At 37.8% G+C, this 21892-nt stretch overlaps 1 protein-coding gene across 1 annotated transcript in view; it reads left to right on the top strand.

The window, feature by feature from the left end:
- LOC110213178 (neuron navigator 3) overlaps positions 1-21892 on the top strand; it is a 449693-nt gene that overhangs the window by 188697 nt on the left and 239104 nt on the right. The window contains 1 exon segment of the mRNA XM_020993448.2: positions 13552-14566. Coding sequence (XP_020849107.1) covers positions 13552-14566 — 1015 coding nt within the window.

Raw genomic sequence — 21892 nt, forward strand, 5'->3', positions numbered from 1 at the left:
TCATTTTACAGATGAGAAAACCGAGGCAAACAGGGTTAAGTGACTTACCTAGTATCCGCAAACTAGTAAGTGTCTGAGGCTGGATTTGAACTCAGAAAGATGTCTTCTTGACTCCAGGCCCAATATTCTATACACTTGCTGTCCCTAGCATCTCCTAGCACCTGGTGAGGGCCTGTAATGAAAAAAAAGTGGACGACTGCTTATTCTGTGTTGCCATGACATCATGCTCTTATGTCAGGGTATGATGTAGAAAACTAATTCTCAAGCCAGATGGCAAATTGTAAAGAGAATCCCTGATTACTGCATGACATTTCTTTTGAAAGTTTTTTAGTCATCTCTCAGGATGACCTGCCATTCAGAAACTTACACCAGAGAAAGGTTGACAGAGGAAAGTAGCAAGCAAGATTAGTCTCTAAATAGTTGAAAGATCATCAAATTAATTGTAGATTTATCTTCCTGAGCCTAGAAGGCATAATTAGGACAAAGGAGTGAAAGTTCTAGAGAGGAAGATGTCAACAAGGCATATAGGAAGGTCTCCTTAGCAGCTAGGGCTGTCTGAACCAAATAATGGGCTGTATTCATTTATAGTGAGTGCCATCGCTAGTCATATTTGAGCCAAGTATGGATGACCAGTTGTGAGATATGTTTTTGGAGGACATTCTTAATTGATCAACTGAGAAACTAGATAGGGAGCCCCCAAGGTACCTTTAGAGCCTATAATTCCATGAGAATAATAGTAACAGATATTGATGTAACACTTTAAGTTTTACAAAACATTTTATATTTTCTATCTAATCCAATTCAATAAACATTGTTTTAAGTACTATGTTCCAGGCAGCTAGATGACTCAGTGGATCGAGTACTGGTTCTGGAGTCAGGAAGACCTGAGTCAAATCTGTCCTCAGACATTTACTAGCTGTGTGATCCTGTGCATATAGAGTTAACCTCTGTTTGACTGGAGAAGGAAATGGGAAACCACTTCAAAATCTTTGCCAAGAAAACCCCATGGACATTATGGTACATGTGGTCAAGAAGAATCAAACATGACTGAACAACAATGTGCTAGGCACTGTGCTAAGTGCTGGGCATGCAATTAATAAAAAGAAAGTCAGTCTGTGCCCCCAAGGAGTTTACAATCTAATAGAAGGAGATAACACAGAAAAAAGGATGAAGGAAAGTAAGGGGAGAGGGAGTATATTATTGAGCATCTTGTTCTGAGGAGTTGGAAAAAAAATTAAAGCAGAGCAGCAGATGCTGAGTGGAGTGAGCCCTAGAGTCCAATTTTCTTCCCTCTATAAAGGAAGACATTGGGAGGAGTTTGGCACTCTACCCTGGTCCTCTAGTCAGAGGGGAGAGGAGGTTGAGGGGGAAGTGGTGTCAGTCAAGACATGCTTTAGCAGCATGGTGGTGAAATTGGAGATGATGAGCCTAACCTGGGAGGTGATCTTGTTCTCCAAAGTTGGAAACAAAAAACAAAAACAAAAGAAAAAATGAAAAATTAGGCAGGGTAGTAAGTTTAGAGTAGAATGATCAATCAGTTATTTGATTTTTACAGTAACCCTGAGTTAGGTGCTATTATTAAATTATTTTCAGATGAGGAAACTGAGGCTGAGACAGGTTAAGTGATTTGTCCAAGGTGGCTGAGCTAATCAGTCTGAAGTTGTCTTTAAACTTATGTCCTCTTGCCTCCAAGTCTAACACTGTATCCACTAATTGTCCTAGCTGCCTCTAATTACTAGCCACGTTCTCTATTAGCTCTATTATTCCATATAATACTGTGAATGAGTTATAGAGCTAAAGAATAATGTTACGTAGGTGATGAAACTACCTAGTTAGCTTTCTATATAGCCAGAGGTGTCCATGAGTTATTCCTGCCCTTAATGACCATCTAGACAGAACATTGTTCCGTGATTCCTAAGTGATAAAGTAATAAATGTATTAAAGTAGGCCAAGCAAGTTTTGGACAGTGTTATTTGACATAAATTCAAGTCTTAATGGTAACTGAAAGTCTGTGGTTTATCATTCTGTCTCAAATTCTGTATGGCTGTAAGATCTAACCTAACATATATAAAGAATCATGTAATTTGTGATCTGAAAGGGACCATAAGGATCACCTAACTGTGAATGGACAAAGAAGTCTGTTTTCAGCTCCTGATCCAAATATTGATTTTAGCTGCTGCTATCCTATCCACTGTTAGGACAGTAGTGGGAAAATGGGAAGTCCAAAATCCTCCAGACCCTTCCAGGTTTCAAAGTCCTCTTCTCCAGATAGAATTGGGGGTGGGTAGAAGACCAAGGCCAAGACCAAATTTCTCTTCTACTTCTCGGTCCCAAGTAAATTCTCTTGTACATGACCAGAACAATTCTCCTCACTTCCTGTTCTCTCAAACCTAAATTCCACTGGTCTTGACCAAGTCTCCATCCTATCCAAACATGCTTCCTGTCATACTTAAGGGGGTTTATAGCACCTCTTCCCATAAACACATAATAAATAATAGAGCTATGTCCTTATATAATAAATATATTTAGGTGGAGGTGGTTTCCTTCCCCACCCTTATATGAATATTTGATTAAATGCAAAGGAGAGATCAACAAATATAAGAACCTTGAATGGTTCCATTTGGTCAGCAAGAAAGTGAAAGACATGATAATGTTGTCTCCCTGGCTAGATGATGTACTGTATGCAGAACGTCAATGACAGCAATACAACTCAACGAAAATATTATAGGGTTAATCAAAGTTGGCAAAGTGAAAGCAATGCTTTCAAAACTCCCTGCAATATTTTTTCTCAAAAAATGTGAAGTGACAGTAGATTTCTGGGCCATGATGACAACAGATGACTATTGTATGTATCAATTGGGAATTGATTGGCTTTTCTAGAGGAAAAAAAAAGACCATTAAACTAAGAGACAGATGTGTAAGTAGGAACAGGTGCTGCTGCTGAAATGAGAATTAGGACACTCATTACATAGGCATATTGACTTTTTAGCCATATCCACAACCCTATGTGACCATCAGCAAACGTCATTCTTGATATAAGCAGAGCAACACACACATGTGACCATATACATATATATACACACATATATATGCAAATATGTGTATAGATACATATCTCCATATATATGTGTGTGTGTGTGTGTGTGTGTGTGTGTGTGTGTGTGGAGAGAAAGGGGGGAGGGAGGTATTGCTGGAAACATGACTGAATGGATATGTAACATAGCTGCGATACTGGAATTTGTGGGTTACACCCACTTTACAGCTGCTCCAGATGTTATCATTCATGTTGATATTGCTTTCTAACTTTTATTATTGGAACTCAAAAAAGACATGGATTATTTAAATGCAGTCCTGTTGTCCTGTATTTTTTTTAAAAAAAGATCATCTCTTTGCAGCAATCTACAGATAGACTCAAAACAGGCGATTACCAGGCTCAAACCAGCAGAGTACGCATTATGCATTTGTTTGAGAGCTATTCAATAGCCATTGCAATGATCGTGACTGCTGGTTGGATGATAAGAACATCAGTGCATGGTTAGAAGGGACCTTAGAGGTTGTGCCCAGCCCCCTCATTTTATGGCTGAGAAAGCTGAAACTAAAAGAGATTAACTTGGCCAGGGTCATAAAACTACTAAGTGTCTGAGGCAGGATTCAAGCTCAGGTCTTGCTGACCCCCACACCTAGCACTTCGTCCATTGCACCACCTAGGACTTCAGGTTGACTACTTAAATGGCCTTTATCTTAGTTCATTGCTCAGTGTTTCCAAAATTTCTCTCCTATTCTAGATTTCATCCAATATCCTGTCTCTCTAATAGCCTTTATCCTTTCATGGAAGAGCATCTCTCTTCCTCCTCACTCTCTTATTGAAGGCATCCCTTTATTGACCTCATTGTAGTTTTTAGAAGTAAGCTGGAGGGGTAGCTAGGTGGCACAGTGGATAGAGTATTGGCCCTGAAGCCAAGAGGACCTGAGTTCAAATCCGGCCTCAGACCAAAACTTGACCCTTACTAGCTGTGTGACCCTGGGCAAGTCACTTAACCTCAATTGCCTAAAAAAGAAAAAAAATGTAAAAAAAACCAGGAAGTAATCTAGAACATAGAAAGGCATGGGGAAGGAGCAGGGAAGGAAGACTTCCAGAATATTATTTGCATTTTTTTCTGCATTTCTGGGAACAACACCAAGTTTCTTGAATAGAGAAGCTACTATACTTCACTATACTTTAGGAATACTATGTATAGCATATACTATATATATATATATATATATATATATATATATACACTATATATATTTATATATATATACACTTATATATACACTATATATATTTCTATATAGTATATATATGTAAATATATATATATATACTTATGTACATACTATACATATACATATATACACAAACATATATAAAATATGCTATATAGTATATATATATACTATATATACTACATAGTATATATAGTGTGTGTATATATGTTATATAGCTACTACCCTTTACTTCAGAAATATTAATTTTGCAGGTGTGTAGAAAATAGAGTGAAGAGGGGAGTGTTTAGAAGCAAGGAAATCAGTTAGTATTTCTTCACAATAGAAGTCTTGTGATCATAGATTTTACATTGTCAAGGACCTCAAAGTTCATCTGGCCTAATGCCATCATCTGTAAATGAGGAAACTGACAGCCTAGAAAAGTGTAATGATTTGCTTAAAGTCACACTGGTAGTGAGCAGTAGAGCTAAGTTTTGAAGCCAGGTCTTTTTATTTCAAATTTAGCATATTTTAAAAAGTGTAATGAGCAGCCAGGTGGCATAGGGGATAGAGAACTTGGTCTGGAGTCAGAAAGATTCGTCTTCTGGAGTTCAAATCTGGCCTTAAATGCTAGCTGTGTGACACTGGGTAAGTCAGAAGGCGGCTTTATGAACAGAGAAAGGAGATGGTTATATAAAAGGGACTATGGAGGCAGAATAGCTGAAACTCGATAAAATTTGGATTTGGAGGGGATAAGAGGGAAAGTAAAAAGTCCATTTTTTGTCACAACTGCATTCACATGGTCTGCGACTTAATCTTAAAGAAGGCAGTAAGAAATTAAACGCCTTGCCTAGATTCATGCAGCCAGTATATGTCAGATGAGACTTGACTTAGGTCTTTCTGACTCCCAGGTCAACCCACTACACCTAATTCTTGAGAAGTCCGTTAAAATATAAACTTCCAACAGAAATAGCTGTTACATATGTATACATACATGTACATGTATGTGTATGTGTATATAGTAATACAGTGCTGGTCTAGTCCCTTCTTCCCTTTCCAGTTTTTATCTCATATTAATCCAAATCTCTGCAACACTCATAGCTGCCCATTATTTTTGATTGCTTCTTTAAATATAACATATACATAGGGACAGCTAAGTGGCACAGTGGACAGAGTTTTGAGCCTAGAGTGAGGAAAATCTGAGTTCAAATATAGCCTCAGACACTTATTAGTGATGTGTGACACTGGAGATGTCTCTTAACTTCTTTTACTCTTCGGTTTCCTCATTTGTAAAGTGGGAATAATAATGATATATACCTTCCAGGGCAGTTGTGGGAATCAAATGAGATAACAATTGTGAAGGGCTTAGCAGAGCCTGGAACATAGTAAATGCTATTATTATTATTGTTGTTATTATTATTATTACTATTGCTATTACTATTATTATTACTAGAGTTATATTATTAATATGCAGCAATTCCTCTGTACTTTTGCTTTTGATATCCCCCCTCCCCAGAATGCCCTTGCTCTTTCCTATTTTCCTAACTCATACCCTTTCTTTAAGGTTTTCCTTCACCCTGCCCTAGATAAACACCTTCTCTCTGAATATTTATAACATTTATTTCTATGCTCCTTACTTGGCAGGGGCTACTTTGTATTACTGCTGACTTCTTATAGATGCATCTTTTCTCTATAATTACGTTATAATAACTCCTTGAAAGCAGCATCGTAGCATCACTGATTTAGAAGTAGGCAAGACCTTGAAGGAAAATCTAATCTAACTCCCTCCTTTTACAGAGGAGGAGCTGAGGCCCCTTAAGATTAAGTGACTTCCTCAAGGTCACCCAGGTAGTGAGTGACAGAGATGTTATTTTAACCCTGGCCTTTTACTCCAAAGCTAGTACTGTACTAATTGTATGTATTTATGAACACACACACACACACATGTGTGTGTTTGTGTGTGTATATGTATGTTTGTATGTATGTATGTATGTATGTATGTATGTATGTATGTATGTAGCTAGAAGCACAGTGAATAAAGTGCTTTACTTGGTGTGAGGAAAACCTGAATGCAAATCTTGCCTCAAATACTAGATATGGAATCCTGAGTAAATAACAACCATTATCAGCCTCAGTTTCCTAATCTGTTAAATATGGATAAAAATAACATCTACCTCAGGATTGATGTGAAGATAAAATATGTTTCTAAAATGCTTTGAAAATATTAAAGTGCTATTTAAATGCTAGCAAGTATATTTGTGATCTGATTTATAATACAGAAATACATATAAAATCCTAATACATAACAGATAATGCATAATATAATCATATTGTAGATATAGTATATTATGATTCAATATATGATATACTATAAATATAATATATTAGTGATTTGATGTTCTATCATATATACATGTTAATATATTAGTCACATATTCTTTTTTTGTATAGATATCTTTGGGATGGTAAATTAGGCCATCTTTTGTCTCAATTTTTACCTAGCCCTTAATCATTGAAGGATGTGGCCTCAGATAAACTGAAACCTGGGAAAGGTCTTAATTTAGAAAGGCTAAGGTCACTCATTGCATCCTGGGCCATCTCCAGTAGTCTTGACTTTTGTCTTACCACTGGACTTCAATGACTGTGGAGAAGAGAGTAAGGCTGATGACTCTGCCTCATTCAAATTCACTTCATTCGCAAGTCAGAATATCACACTTGTGATGACATTGGTCCTCTTTGAGAAGAAATAACAGCTAGGATTAAAGGACCTGGATTCAAATCATTGGCTCTCCTACTTAGGATATAAGGGACCTAAGGCAAGTCACGTCATCTCTCCAGGCCTCCATTTTTTTCAACTGCTAAACAAGGGGTTTCAAAGATAGAACCTGTAAAGATCTCTTCCAGTTCTGGATCCTATAATCCTTTGTTCTATTGATGCTTCCTTGGATAGATACAAATATAGGAAAGAGATTTAAACACAGAAACGCAAGCGTGTGCGCACACACACACACAAGTGCATACAAACACACATATATATATACACACGTACACATATACACACAAAAACACACACATGCAAATATATATATATATATATGTATACACACACACAGACACACACACACAGACACACACACACGCACAAAACTAAAAGGAGGTTGTTACTTGCCCAAGTAAGATGGTGGGTTAGAAATAGTTGCATATATTTCATGGAGAAACACTATTACAGAGTTAGAGCTCATAAAGGATTTGGTGTTTGATGAAGGAGGAAGTAGGATTATAGATTTTGAGTTGGGAAGGTCCTAAGAGGCCATGTGGTCTAACTCTGTCCTTTTACAGATGGTAGAGCTGATGCCCTAGACAGATTAACTGACTTATCCAAGGTCATATATAGTATTTGGCAGAGATAAGGTTTGAATCTAGGTCCTCTGTCTGCAGAGTTAATTTTTTTTTCTGCTCAGTAGAATCATTCTCAGGGATCTAATTCAGACTGTTCTAGCATGGCATAAAATGAATATTTCTGTGTGATAGTTAGTGGTCAAACATATTCTTTCCTTCAAGTGGTTGTTTCATATTTGACACTTGTGGCCCTCCGCTGTTGAATCTATTGTTATTAATTGTCTTTTTTTTCTTCATTGACTTTATTTCTGTGTCATTGTTCTGTGCTCCTCATTTGATAGCTTGATCAGCTACCTCCATCCCTGATCTACAAGTAACCAAGTTTTTATTTTTTGATGATTTCCTTGGGCAAATTTCTTTATATAAATGTGACCATTCCCTATGATTCTGCCTTTTCTTCAGTGATCACTTCCATATCCTTGTCTTTCATGTACAGAACTCCAAAATCTCATCCTCCATCCCCAAAGATCCCTAGTCATACATTTCATAGGATCATGAATTCGGAACTAGAACAGATCTTGGGTATTCTACTCAAATTTCCTGATTTTAGGAATGAGGGAGAACATAAATGACTTACCCAAGGTCACATAGGGAGTGAGTGGCAGACCTAGAAGTTAAATACAGGTCCTCAGACTTATAATCCAATGTGCTTTCTATTACACCATAGCTCCCACATATATAGTATACTGATGACTATCCTCACCCTGTCAGGTAGTTTGTCCAAGTACTATTATTTTTATTTTACAGATGAGAAAACTGAGACCTTCATCAGAGAAAAGCTAATAAGGCAGAATTGGAACCCATGTTCTCAGCATATAAGCTCAAGAGTGCTAACCAATATCCCATGCTGCTTTTCAGTTTCAAGTTTCCAATTTCCCCCAAACCTACTAGGTAGTCAGGGTCTTTTGTGGTTGGTTGAATGTGAATGTGGGACTATAAATTGACTGATAGCTTGTCTTTTCAGACCTGGCAGGTGAATACCAAATCAGCACCAGGTTGTTCCAAGACAGAAGACACTGTTCTCTTCCGTCCTCATGTGGTAGCTAGGCTTGGACAGATGATAATAGATTTGTAGATTTAGATCAGGAAGAGATTGTCAAGAACATCTCACTTGTTCAGTCATGCCTTGACTCTTTGTGACCTCATCTAGGGTATTCTTGGCAAAGATACTGGAGAGGTTTGCCATTTCCTTTTTCTGCTTATTTTACAGATGGGGAAACTGAAGCAAATAAGGTGAAGTGACTTGACAGGTGTCGAGTAGCTAGTTAGTGTCTAAGTATCAATTTGAACACACAAAGATGGGTTTGTTTGTTTGTTTACACCAGGCCTGGTGCTTTATCTACTGTGCCACCTTACTGCCATCTTAGACCACCTCCCTGCCGTTTTAGAGGTCGTCAAGTACAATCTCCTTCTTTTACAGATGAGAAAATGGAGACATAGGGAAATGAAGAGACCTACTTAGGATCATAATGACAAAAAGTGTCTGAGATAGCATTTGATTTCCTGACTCCCAAATGCCCTATGAAACACTGCCTTTCATAATGAGGGTGATAATGACTATGCTAGGCCTGGAGAATTTCAGTTTCTTAGAAAATTTAGTCCTAATCCAGTCTGTGATTTGGAAGCTTCATCTATATAACTTGGGACCATCTCTCGTCTTCCTGATGAATATCTGGCCACTGGGCCCAGGTGGCTCTGGAGAAGAAAGCAAGACTGGTGACTTTGCACAGCCTTCTCTCACTTAAATCCCATTCACTTGGAAGTCATGGCATCACTTCCCTGATGTCATTGTCGTCTTCCAAAACAAAGGACAAACAACAACAATAACAACCAACCTGAATTAGTTAAAAAGGCAGAAAAAGAAGAACAGGGTTTCCATGGATCAATAATTTGCTTATCCTATTAACCTCTCTCATGTCTGTCCTTGTGTGTCTAGTGCATAACACATGGCAGGTGCATAACAAGGACTTATTAAATGATTAAACTTAAATCATAGTAGGTAATCCAAAAGCATTCAAATGACCATAAATGTCCATTTCCCATAAGGGCTTAATAGTGTATACATGTAGCCACAAATACAGATTGAAAAATAAAAACCATCGGGATATATACAACTGCTAAAACAACAGCATGGGGAGTAATTTAATTGTTACTGCTGCCACCCATTCATTTTGTGTTTTTTTTTTTTATGTGTTTGCAGTGCACATGTTGTTCTCCCCAGGATCTTTAAGGAACCTTTTTCTCTGAATCCCTAGTGACTAAAACAGTGCCCAACCCCTAATAGGAACTAATTAAGACTGAGTAAATTAAAGCTCTCAGATTTTACAATTTAGCATTTCAGTTTTCATCTATATTCATTTCAACTAAAAATATAACAACAACATATTTTCCCTAAGAACACTTTATGTAGAGGATATTGTCAGGTGCTGGAAATGGTCTCTGCCTTCAAGGACCCAGCATTCCATTGGGAGAGCTCAACATGAAGACGGAGAAGTACGTATAAAATAATTTCCAAAGGGAGAGAGCATTAGTAACTGGGAAGTCCAGAAAGGCAGATGTTTGACACTGTTAACAGGAAAGAATCTTGGCAGGTTCATGAGATTCAGATCCTGTTCTATTAAATTTTTTGCCATTTTTTTTCTGAAGAAAGAGACATAGAGAAGATATGTCACAAGGTAAGTAAAGAAGTAGGAAATAAATCACATGGCCTGATTATTAGCCCAGTCCATCAGTGAACTGGACCAGATTTACACGAGGTTTTCAAGTATCTTTGGCTGAATAAAAAACATGGTAATATAATACCTTACATGGAATAGCACTACTCCTATCTCTCATGTGGATAATTAAATCCAAGGACCTATGTATGCATGTGCATATGGATGCATATATACATATCACATGCATGTACATACAGCACGTATATGCACAATATATATTATGTACTTGTGTACATATATATCATATGTTCAGGTATATATTTGTGTGCCCATGTGTTCATATACGCATATATTCCCATATGTTCATATACATGCATGTACACATGCATGTGTGTATGGCATGTGTGTGCACAACATATATACACACATATATACATCTACACTTTTGCACATACATGCATACATACAGGTTACTGGATCACAGATTTAGATCTGGAAGAGAGCTTAGAGGTCATCTAGTTCAACCACCTCATCTTACAAATGAGGAAACTGAAGTTCAGGGAGGTTGTGACTGTCCCAAGATTACACAGGTATGGAGAATCTCAAGAGATTTCAGGAAAGTATTATTTATATTTCTGGCCTAGTTCACTAAAGTCCTAAACTGGTAGGCAGGCAGTATGATTATCTCTTGGTACTTCCCTTCAATTGCCTTGTAACATGTATGTTCTATGGCTCAGTTTCCTCATCCAAAAATGGAGAAAATCATAATCATCTTCCAAGGCATAAAAATAATTTTAGATTTATTAGCCATAATGTATTATACAGTTTGGATTACAGGGGGAAAAAAGCACTATAGAAATGCTGTGCACATTTCCAATATTATTTAATCATAATGATTATCCACTATCAGAAAAGAAAAAAAAGTTGCAATTCCCCCAAGTATTACAATAAAAACAATTTCTGGCCTCATCCTCTCTTTTTGGCCTTATTGCACATTATTTCCATTCACACACTGTTTTTTGTGGGGTTTATTTTTGTTTGTTTTATTTATTTTTTTTTCCCAGTCAAATTTGGCTTTTTGTTTTTTCTGTGTCTTCATGTTCCATCTGCTGCCTTTGGAGGTTTGGACAGGCATTCCTGTAACCCTGAATGTATTCTCATTCTACCTCTGTCTCTCAGAATCCCTAGCATCATTCAAGGTTCAGTTAACAAGCCACCTCCTGTGTGGAGCCTTTCCTAACCTCCCTAGGTATTCATTTTCATCCTTGATAAAGTGTTAGGTATATGTTCATCTCTGTACATGTGGTCTCTCCCCAGTACAGGGAGAGACAATTTTTCATTTATATTTATATCCCCAGCAAGTTGCAGTAATGTTTTGTACATAGCAGGCCCAGTTGGGTTGGATTCTTCATCATTGTGACAGTAGCTGCTTCACTCTGATCCTGTAAAGAAAGCCCTGCCGATAGTATGTGAACTTGACTCATTATTATTGTTATTTTTATTCTCAAACATGACTTTTTATCAATGATGGGAAATTCATACAGTGATGAGAATCATGAAGTACAATGGCGGATACAGTAATAGACCTGAAAGATCTGGGTTCAAATTGTGATGAGACATTTACTAGCTCCATGACCCTGACCAAGTCACTTACCATCTCTGAGACTCAATATCCTCATCTGCAAAATAAAGGTGTTAGATCTGATAATCTCTAAGATTCTTTCAATATCTAAATCTCTGAGTCAACAATGTCTCAGCTGAGTGAGATTTGTTTATTACAAACGCCGTCCTTTGTATGAAGAGAGAGAATTTATTTTCTGTGGGAAGTCAAGAGCTAACTTGATTTTCCAATTGAATGTAATGCTTTAGTCAAACTAATGGATTTGCTTGCACCCTGAGGGTTTTTTTTTTTATAAAGGCAAGGAAAAGAGAGAGATAAAAAGTTAAATCATAAATTATAAACGTTTATAATCTGATAACTGAAACATTTTGCCCTTAGCTCTTTTCTCTTCAGTGGGATATTAATTTTCTTTTCCATTAATAAAGCATCTTCTGTTTGCAAGGCTGGTACTGGGCACTGGAAATACATGGAAGGAAGAACACACAATTCCTGCCCTCAAGGGGCTTCCATGTCATATTTAGCATAGTTCATTTTTCTCTGGAAAGTTGAGGTTATTTAGTCCTCCAACTACCATCAAGGGATATAATATATATATATTTTTTTTGATTCAGGGGTTTATTCATTACTTTATTAATGGAAGAGGACTAAAAATATGTTTAAAAAATATGTCAGAGGAAAAATATAAGGGATATCCTTTCTAGAGCAAAGATAGGCCTGGGCCTATGATTTCATTTGTGTAGGGGATAAGCAAACTCCTTCAGCCAAAACAAGTCAGTACTTTTGCTGTAATGTATTATTGTGGCATTTAAAATATTCGAGAGATGTAATTTCTGGGTGATTTAATTGTTTTATTTAATAATTCAAGCATTTTAATAAAAAGACCAGTTATACTCTTGAATATCAAAGGCAATCATGGTGGGCAGGGGCAGGGTTTATACATGTGCCTTTTGGAAGAGGGGTGCTCCTGAGGGCGGCAATCAATTCTGCTTGGTTAACAATGAGAGAATGACTGTTACGATGAGTTGCTGAGAGTAGGTAGCATCATGCAAAGAGAGACAATCTCTATACTCAAACCACCCTCAGCTTTGGACAATCTATTCAAAGAATTTATCCCCACACAAACCTGAATGGAGCACAGTTGCCTACCCACCCAACTGTGGTCTGAACGAGATTGTAAATAAAGTTAATCCAGTCTCATTATCGGTAATGTCCTCCAAGAGGCTGAACTTTTAAATCAAGGCATCAGAAAAAGGAGACAACCCTAGTTCTCCCCCAAATCATTGGTTGTTATTAATCTCTCTCATCATCTTAAAGAATTGCCCAAGACATTGAGAGGTTGTGACATATCTCAGGTCATACATCTAATATGAGTCAATGACAGAGCTTAAAGTAAGATTTTTGTCTTGACTCTGAGACCAGATCTCTATCCACTATGCCTTGCTGCCCCCAAATAATGGGTTCAAAAAGTACTTTACAAGGTTGATTGATTGAAGATGTCAAAGGTGGCAATACATCTCTATTATAACATGTCACTAATGATGCTCCACTTGGGATTGGAAAATGTGTGTGTTGTAAATTACATTGACTATTCTTTTTTGTTGTTGTTCTCTTTAATTTCAATGGGCAGATTCTTCCAAAGGACCTCAACCATCTTCAGGTGCGAATGGCAATGTACAGCATCCCACCAGCATGGGGCAGCAGCCAGTCTCTGCCATCCCTTCTCCAAGTACCAGCAAGCCTTGGCGCAGCAAATCCATGAATGTCAAGCACAGTGCCACCTCTACCATGTTGTCTGTGAAGCAGTCCAGCCCTGCCACCTCTCCAACACCGTCTTCAGAGAGGCTGAAGCCACCTCTCACAGAAGGGGTCAAACCCCCTTCATCTGGACAGAAATCCATGCTGGAGAAATTCAAGTTGGTAAATGCTCGGACAGCTTTGCGACCCCCACAGGCTCCCAATCCAGTGCCCAGTGATGGTGGGCGAGATGATGACGCTTTTTCCGAGTGTGGTGAGATGGATGTCTTTAACAGTGGACTGAACAGCAGTGGTTCAACCAACAGCAGTCCCAAAGCGTCACCGAAACTGACCCCTCCAAAAGCTGGAAGCAAAAATCTGAGCAATAAAAAATCTTTGCTACCAAAGGATAAGGAGGAAAAGAACAGGGACAAAAATAAAGTTTGCACTGAAAAACCAGTCAAGGAAGAGAAGGAGCAGGTCATGGAAAGCACAGTGAAGAAGACTTCCAAAATTGCAAGCTTGATCCCAAAGGGAAGCAAGACTGCCACGGCCAAGAAGGAAAGTTTAATTCCATCTTCGAGTGGGATTCCAAAACCAGGATCCAAGGTGCCTACAGCAAAACAGAGCATTTCGCCGGGCAGTACGGGAAGTAAAGAGTCTGAAAAATTCAGGACTACAAAGGGCAACCAGTCCCAATCAGCACCCAAATCTCAGATGACTGAAAAGTCCAGCAGCACCTCTAATTGTCTGGCTCCTTTGGAAGGAAAGGAGTCTAGCCAAGTTATTGCCTCTGCTTCTTGTGCCATGCCAAGTGGTGGACAGAATGCAGGCAATGGCGCTGTCCAGCTCCCCCAGCAGCAATATAGTCACCCAAACACTGCCACAGTTGCTCCTTTCATTTATAGGTAAGATATTTTTTATTTGTTTGCATCTGTGGAATCATAGTCATCATCATGAAAACGTGAGTTAAAATATGATCTGACACTTACTAGCTATATCACCCTGGGCTGGTCACTTAACCTCTGTTTTCTTCAGTTTCCTCATCCATAAAATGGAGATAATAATAGTATCTACCTCCCAGACTTGTTGTGAGGATCAAAAATGATAATTTTTAAAGTACTTAGTACAGTGCCTGATAAATACTAAGCACTATATAAATGTTCGCTATTATTATTATCATGATTACTAGAATTTTTATGGTGCTTTAAGGTTGGCAATGAACAGCCAGGTGGAATGGTGGACAGACTATTGGTCCTGAAGTCAGAATGACTCGTCTTTTATGAGTTCAGATCTAACCTTAGATACTTACTAGTTGTGTGACCCTGAGCAAGTGACTTAACCCTGTTTACCTCAGTTTCCTCATCTGTAAAATAAGCTGGAGGAGGAAATGGCAAACCACTGCAGTATCTTTGCTGAGAAAACCCAAAATGGGGTCACCAAGAATCAGACAGGATTGAAAAATGGCTCAAAAGCAATAATAATAATAAGGTTGACAAAGTACTTTATATATACTATCATATTTTATTCCCATGGTAATCCTGTGGAGTAGAGCCTGTTAGTATCCTTGTTTTACAGGTGTGGGAACTGAGGTCAGAATGGTTGAGTGACTCCAATATCATGCAACCATTCTTTGGATTTTAATTCAGACCTTCCTGACTCTAAATTTGACATTCTATACACTACACCAGCTGCCTATCAGAGTTAATATGCACGCACACACACACACACACACACACACACACACACACGCACACACACACACACACATTCAGAGTCAGCAACTACAAAAATTGCAACTTCATGAAACTCTGTATTTTTATGTTATAAATGGTGTTATAGTGAGTGTTCATAATTCACAGTGGTACTCTAAACCATGTACCACAGAGCCTTGTACTTTGTTATCATCTCATCTATCAAGTGATGGATTGCTGTTAAGGGAAATCCCCAATTTTTGTCAGCAGTGGGAAATTCCTGTTGTGGGAGTTCTTTCTACTGGCACAGTGTTAACAAGCCTGTGACTTAGCTGATAATTTCTAGACAAAGGAATTGAGATACAGAAAGCTTAAGTGCCTAGCCAATAACAACTATGTATATGATAGAGAGACAGACAAATAGATAGATGGATGGATGGATGGATGGATGGATGGATGAACAGATAGGTAGACAGATAGATAGACAAGCAGAGAGACAGGTAAATTGATATTCTGGGAATAGGGATTGGATCTGTAGTGGGTGACTGGTTTGAGTGACTTGCATTATTTGAACCTAATTCCAAGTCCAAAATTCTAGATTCTTCAATTGAAGCTACCTCCAGAATCCTGCCTCAGTTGCCTATAGGTGTTTTTACTTGCTTGTTTGCTTCTGTAGAGCTATAATTTTGTTGTAGTAGGGTGCTCTGTAGTGAGAAATCTACTGCTACCAATCAATCAGTCAATAAGAATTTGTTAAGATTCTACTAAATGGCAGACACTGTTGCAGATATTGGGGCTACAGAGACAATTTGAAAAGTAGCCCTTGTCCTTAAGAAATTTACATTCTATTGAGGGAAAATAGCAATAGCATTCACATATAAAAATATACACAATACAAATGAAAAGTAAGGTTTTTTTGAGAGAAGGCTGGCGATCAGGAAAGGCTTCATATATAAGGAAGTATTTAAAGTGACCTCTGAAGGGGGAAAAAAAGCATTCTAAGGGACAGTGGTGATAGGGGAACATGCATTCTAGGCATTAGGCACAGCAAATGCAAAGGTGTGGAGATAGTAGATAGAGTATTGTGTGGGAGAACATCAAGATGGCTGACTGGACTGGATCATGGAGTGTATTAGACTGGAATGCTAGATTTATGCCAATCCAAATCATCTACTGTTTTGCAACATAGAGGCTTAGAGAGTTGCTTTGGGCACTGAGAGATTAAATATTTATTTTCCTGAGTCACTCACTCAGTAGGGGTCAGAGATGGGAATTAAGACCAGGTCAGCTCAACTCTAAGGCTAGTACTTCATTACCTAAACCATTCTGACTTCTTTTCTCTAAACGTTTGTCGTTCAGTAATTTTTCAGTTATGTCTGACTTTTTGTGACCCCATTTGGGGTTTCCTTGGCAAAGATAAGGGAGTGGATTGCCATTTTCTTCTCCAGCTCATTATACAGATGAGGAAAATGAGGCATACACTACTGAGTGACTTGGCCAAAGTCACATAGTAAGTGTCTAAAAGCAGATTTGAACTCAGGTCTTTCTGACTCCAGGCATTGTGCTCTATCTACTGTGCCACTTAGATGCTCATTTCTCCAAAGGTAGATGTCATAAATATTTTATATAGTATTAAGATTCCTATTCCCTTTTCACTGCTGTTCAGAATTCAGTGAAGAGGTTAACAGGAAAAAAAATCATTTTTTTACCCTAGTGCTCAGAAGAAATTCTGGAGAAGTCTACCAAGGCAGCCACTACTTTGTCTCCATCTTTTGGTTCTGAAAAAGTATGCTCTTTACACAAAGTCTGGAAGGATGAAAAGTCTTATAATGAACTCCATTCCCCAGTTCCAACCAAATAATATTTCAAAATCTTCTATATTTATTTTTTTGAAAGTCCAAGCTTTTGGGAGATACATGTTATTTAAACATTGCTATGCTAATGATAGTAGCCATAGTTGGTGATTGGAACAAAAAAAGGATCTGGATGTAGGAATTCAAGTCTCGTTGACTTGAGTCTATGTAGTCAAGAGCAGAATTCAGTATTTCTAGGTTACAGATATTTCTTTTAAAATAAAAGGAAAAGCAATGATTTTTTGAATGAGGTTTAGGTATTCACTAATAACACTCTGTACATAGCCTGTGTACTTGCATAGTTTAAATATGCCCCTTACAAACATCGCCATTTCAAAATACCATAAATTAGCTTTGTTGGGAAGTGCAAATCCAAGGAGAAAAGGCAGTGTTTCTCAACTCAGCACATCACACTCTTTGGATAGTGCTTGTTCTTGTCAGTTTCTCCTGTTCTCTCAATAAAATGACCAACCCATGCAAATTCAGGGCACCGATCCATAAAAGTGATGGTTACTGTTGAAATTGTTTTCAGCTGGCATAATTGGCAGAGAGGAAAACCATTGTGTGGGAAAAATTCACATCACAAGTGGCAAAAGGCTCAGTCTATCTTTGACCTAATGTGTGATCAATTCAGAAGTAAACAATTATATAAAACTTGTCAGGCTCCTACAAATTATAGCTCAGACTTCTGAGCTGATGCTGCAGAACATTGAAATTTGCAATTCAGCCCTTCCTACTTGTGCTATGAATTTTTCAACATAAGTATAATATTTGTAACTGGGAAAGTGTTGACAAGGCTAAGTTTAGGTGTGGATATTGTGGTATACACGTATATACTTCTTTACCTGCAGAAATGCTTATTATTGATTCTCTTTGATCTAGACCTATCATTTCATCCATGTGGGGAACTCTGGGTATCAAAACTTTCTCCACTGATATAGATCTGCATTGTGGCTGGAAGTTGTAGCCTTAAACATTTTTTTGGGAAAGGAAGGAAGGAAATGTACATTTATTAATCACCTCAGGCACTCTGTTAAACGCTACCAGTATTATCTCATTTGAAGCTCAGAACAATTGTGTTGTTATGGTAGGAGGTAGGTATTATTATTATTATCTCTGTTCTGTTGTTTATTCTTTTCAGTTTTACCCAACTTTTCATGACCCCATTTTGTGTTTTCTTGGCAAAGGTACTAGAGTGATTTGCCATTTCATTTCCAACTCATTTTACAGATGACAAAACTAGGCAAACAAGTAACTTAGACTTACCTAGGGTCACATAGCTAGTAAGTGTCTAAGGCCAGATTTGAATTTAGGTCTTCCTTGCTTCAGGCCTTACATTCTACCCACTACTCCACATAGTTGCTTCTTTCTCTATTTTATAGTTGAGGAAATGAGGCAAATAGGGGTTAAATGACTCCCACAGATCAGCTAAATGATAATTTTCTGAGGCCAGCTATAAGTCCTCCTGACTCTAGGTCCAGCACTCTACTCGTTGTATACCACCTAGCTGGATTAAGTGCCTTGATCAGGATCACATAGCCAGCGGAACCAAGGTTTCTGGACGCCAAGACCATTATGCTAGTCTTTATGCTGCATTGTTCCTTTATTGAAAGCCCATTATACATTATGCCATACTATATCTAAATTCATACACATACATTAAATACAAAGTAATAGCGGTAAGAGGCATATGCATATGGCACCTCTGATTTCATTGGCATAGAAAATTCTCGCATCAGCAAAATCTTACTACCAATGTGATTGTTTTCTTCTGTGGCCTTCTAGACCAGCTCTTTACAAGATGAGGAACTAAGGCAAATAGAGTTAAGTGACTTGCCCACGGCCACACAGATATTAAGTGTCTGAGGCCAGATTTCAACTCGGCTCCAACTGACTGCAGGCCTGGCACTCTATCTGTCTTCCACCAGGAATAAAAAGACACAAATGAAATAGTTCTTGCCCCTAAGGAACTTATTATCTATTGGAAGATGCAATAATTAGCAAAAGGAGCCGTGGCTTTTGAAAACTTGGGTTCAAACCCTCCTCTGTCAATACCTCAGGAAATTCACTGTATCTCACTGGGCCTCACTTTCTTTAAATGTAAAATGAAGGGGTTGAACCTGGCATCCTCTAAGGGTCCCATCCAAAGGACCATAGAGGTTTATACGTAAAAAAATATATGAGATAAACACCTAGTATTCTTCATGTTAAAGTTGGGTGATAACTTAAGGAAGTTGTGGGTAGGATTCAAAGTTGGAGATACCTTCATGTTTAAAGTTCTGTGATTCTCTCATGTACCAGAAACCCTAGCCTAATTATAACAAGTAGGTCAAAATCCATCTGAGCTTCATGCCTTTCATCTTACTAGCCCAGAACTGCTTCCTTCAGATGAGAAGCATCACCAATTCCCCAAAGAGAGTATGCTGTTTAAACCGTTTCCTCCTAGAGAGCATTCTCTCCAGAAAGTCAATCACCAATAGCAGTATCAGAACCAGGGAAAATTAACATTTGAACATTCCACAGTCTGAAAATAAATAAATAAAGGCAAACATGACCGAATAATAGCTTGTGACATGCTTGGATTGCTGGCCTTGGCTTACAACTGGCTTTTTCTCTTGGAGAATAAGCAGTGGAGAGGTAGAAGCTGAAATTCTAAAATGTATAGTCTATTACAATCATGTAGATAAGGTTCCTGTGAGCCCTCCGCCTATTGTGAAGAGATTTAGCTGCAATTGTGGCTTAATGTAGACTAGAACAGGATAGAACATCAGCAAAACCCGAAGCATATTGAATTCTTGCCATAGGACAGAGCTAGACTGCTGTTGCATTTCTGAAATATGGCTGTGTGTCCTGCAGCAGTTAAAACTCCCTCACACAGCAGTATTTTTTAGATGGAATGCAGAGAAAATACTGGGAGGGAGCTGGGGTGTACAGTACAACTGAATGTGTCTGCCTGTCGAAAATGGGACTTTGCAGAGTAAGTTACCTTCAGGACTTAGTTCAGGAAGCTGGCTGGAAGTCAGCTTCATCAAACAGTAGTGGGCTTCATGGCAGGTTCATTCCATCCAAATCCTCTGCATTTCCTTCTGTGAGTGGTGGGAATGCTCTTCCAGTCTCTGGAGATCTTCTAGCAAGTGGGGTTTGTGTGATTAGATCGTAGAATCAAAATAAAAAGCTAGAGCTAGAATTATTATTATAGAGATTATATGATTTATTTATTTTTTAATTATTTATCTAATTTTATTATTATTATTATTATTATTATTATTATTATAGAGATTGTCTAATTCACCTTCCACTCTCCCCATTTTATAGAAGAAAAAAACTGAGGTTAACACTTGTCTTGTTACACAGATAGTAGTATATGATAAAGTGAGATTTGAAGTGAAGTCCTCTGCTTTTTTTACCTAAGCTACAAGTCTTTCCCAAACCATGTTAGATCTACTCAGAAGTCTCATCTAACACATGAGTGAGAGTGAACTTTCTTCTGCAGTCTATATTATTGTGCCTGACTCAGAGCATTTCCTTTTATACCCTTATTTGTGGGGCGGCTAGGTGGCACAGTGGATGGAGCACCAACTCTGGATTCAGGAGGACCTGAGTTCAAATCCAGACTCAGACATATAATGCTTACTAGCTGTGTGACCCTGGGCAAGTCACTTAACCCCATAGCCTAACCAAAAAAAAAAAAAGAATAGGGACTATACCCTCATTTGTGAATTCACTAAAATTTATGAGTCAATGTGTCTTAGCCCAATTTTAAGATATTCTATTATAAAAAGTCCAGTTTTTAAAAAAAATTGTTTTGATTTTAAAATCTTAGTAAGGTATGTGTGGTTAGTGATCTACACAGTTTTCACTTGTGATTCCTCAACCAATGATATCTAGGGTTTTTATTGGTTTTAGTTTTCAGGGAGTTCTATAATTCTTAAATTATCTCTCTGTGTAACCATTTTTCAGTTCAGATGGTTTTTGATAGAAGATACCTTAATTTACTCTTATTGTTTTAATCTTTTGATATTTGTTCTATTATTTCTTGTTATGTCCTAGAGTAACTGAGTTCTGTTTGCTCCATTCTGATTTATAATGAAGATAATTACTTGGGTAAAGTTTTCTACTTTTTACTCTAAGCTCTTTTTTCTCATTCCAGTTTTTTTCACTTCAGAAGTCTTCATTCATGTATTCATGTGTAGGGCAGGATTTGAACCTAGGTATTCTTGGCTTTGGAGATGAGCTCATTATGAACTTTCACTCTGTCTCTCAAAGACAGTACAAAGGAACTATGTTTTTCATTGTGTGATTGGTATCTAGTTGTTCTATTTCCAGTTACAACCCCCCCATACTTAATTATCCCCATCCTTTAACCAAATTATTCATCCAAGCATTACTCTGAAAAAAAAAAGTTCTTGTTTTATGTCAGGGTTTAAGTGTAGAAGGATTAATCTTTCAAGAACAAAGCGAATGTTTGACAGTGTTGAGTTAGATTACCTGGAGAGCAGAGATTGTCTTTTGCTTTTTTTGGGGGGGGAATCCCTAGGATTTAGCACAATGCCTTGTGCATAACAAAGCTTATAAATGTTTATTGACTGATAGATTGACCTAGGACCTTTAAAGTCCATTGTAATTTTCTCTCAGTCAATTATCAGTCATCAAGCATTTATTAAAAGAGTTATTTTATGCTAAGTAC

The sequence above is a fragment of the Phascolarctos cinereus genome, unplaced genomic scaffold, assembly GCF_003287225.1.
Source record: "Phascolarctos cinereus isolate Bilbo 61053 unplaced genomic scaffold, phaCin_HiC Scaffold_1;HRSCAF=81, whole genome shotgun sequence".
Classification (NCBI taxonomy): domain Eukaryota; kingdom Metazoa; phylum Chordata; class Mammalia; order Diprotodontia; family Phascolarctidae; genus Phascolarctos; species Phascolarctos cinereus.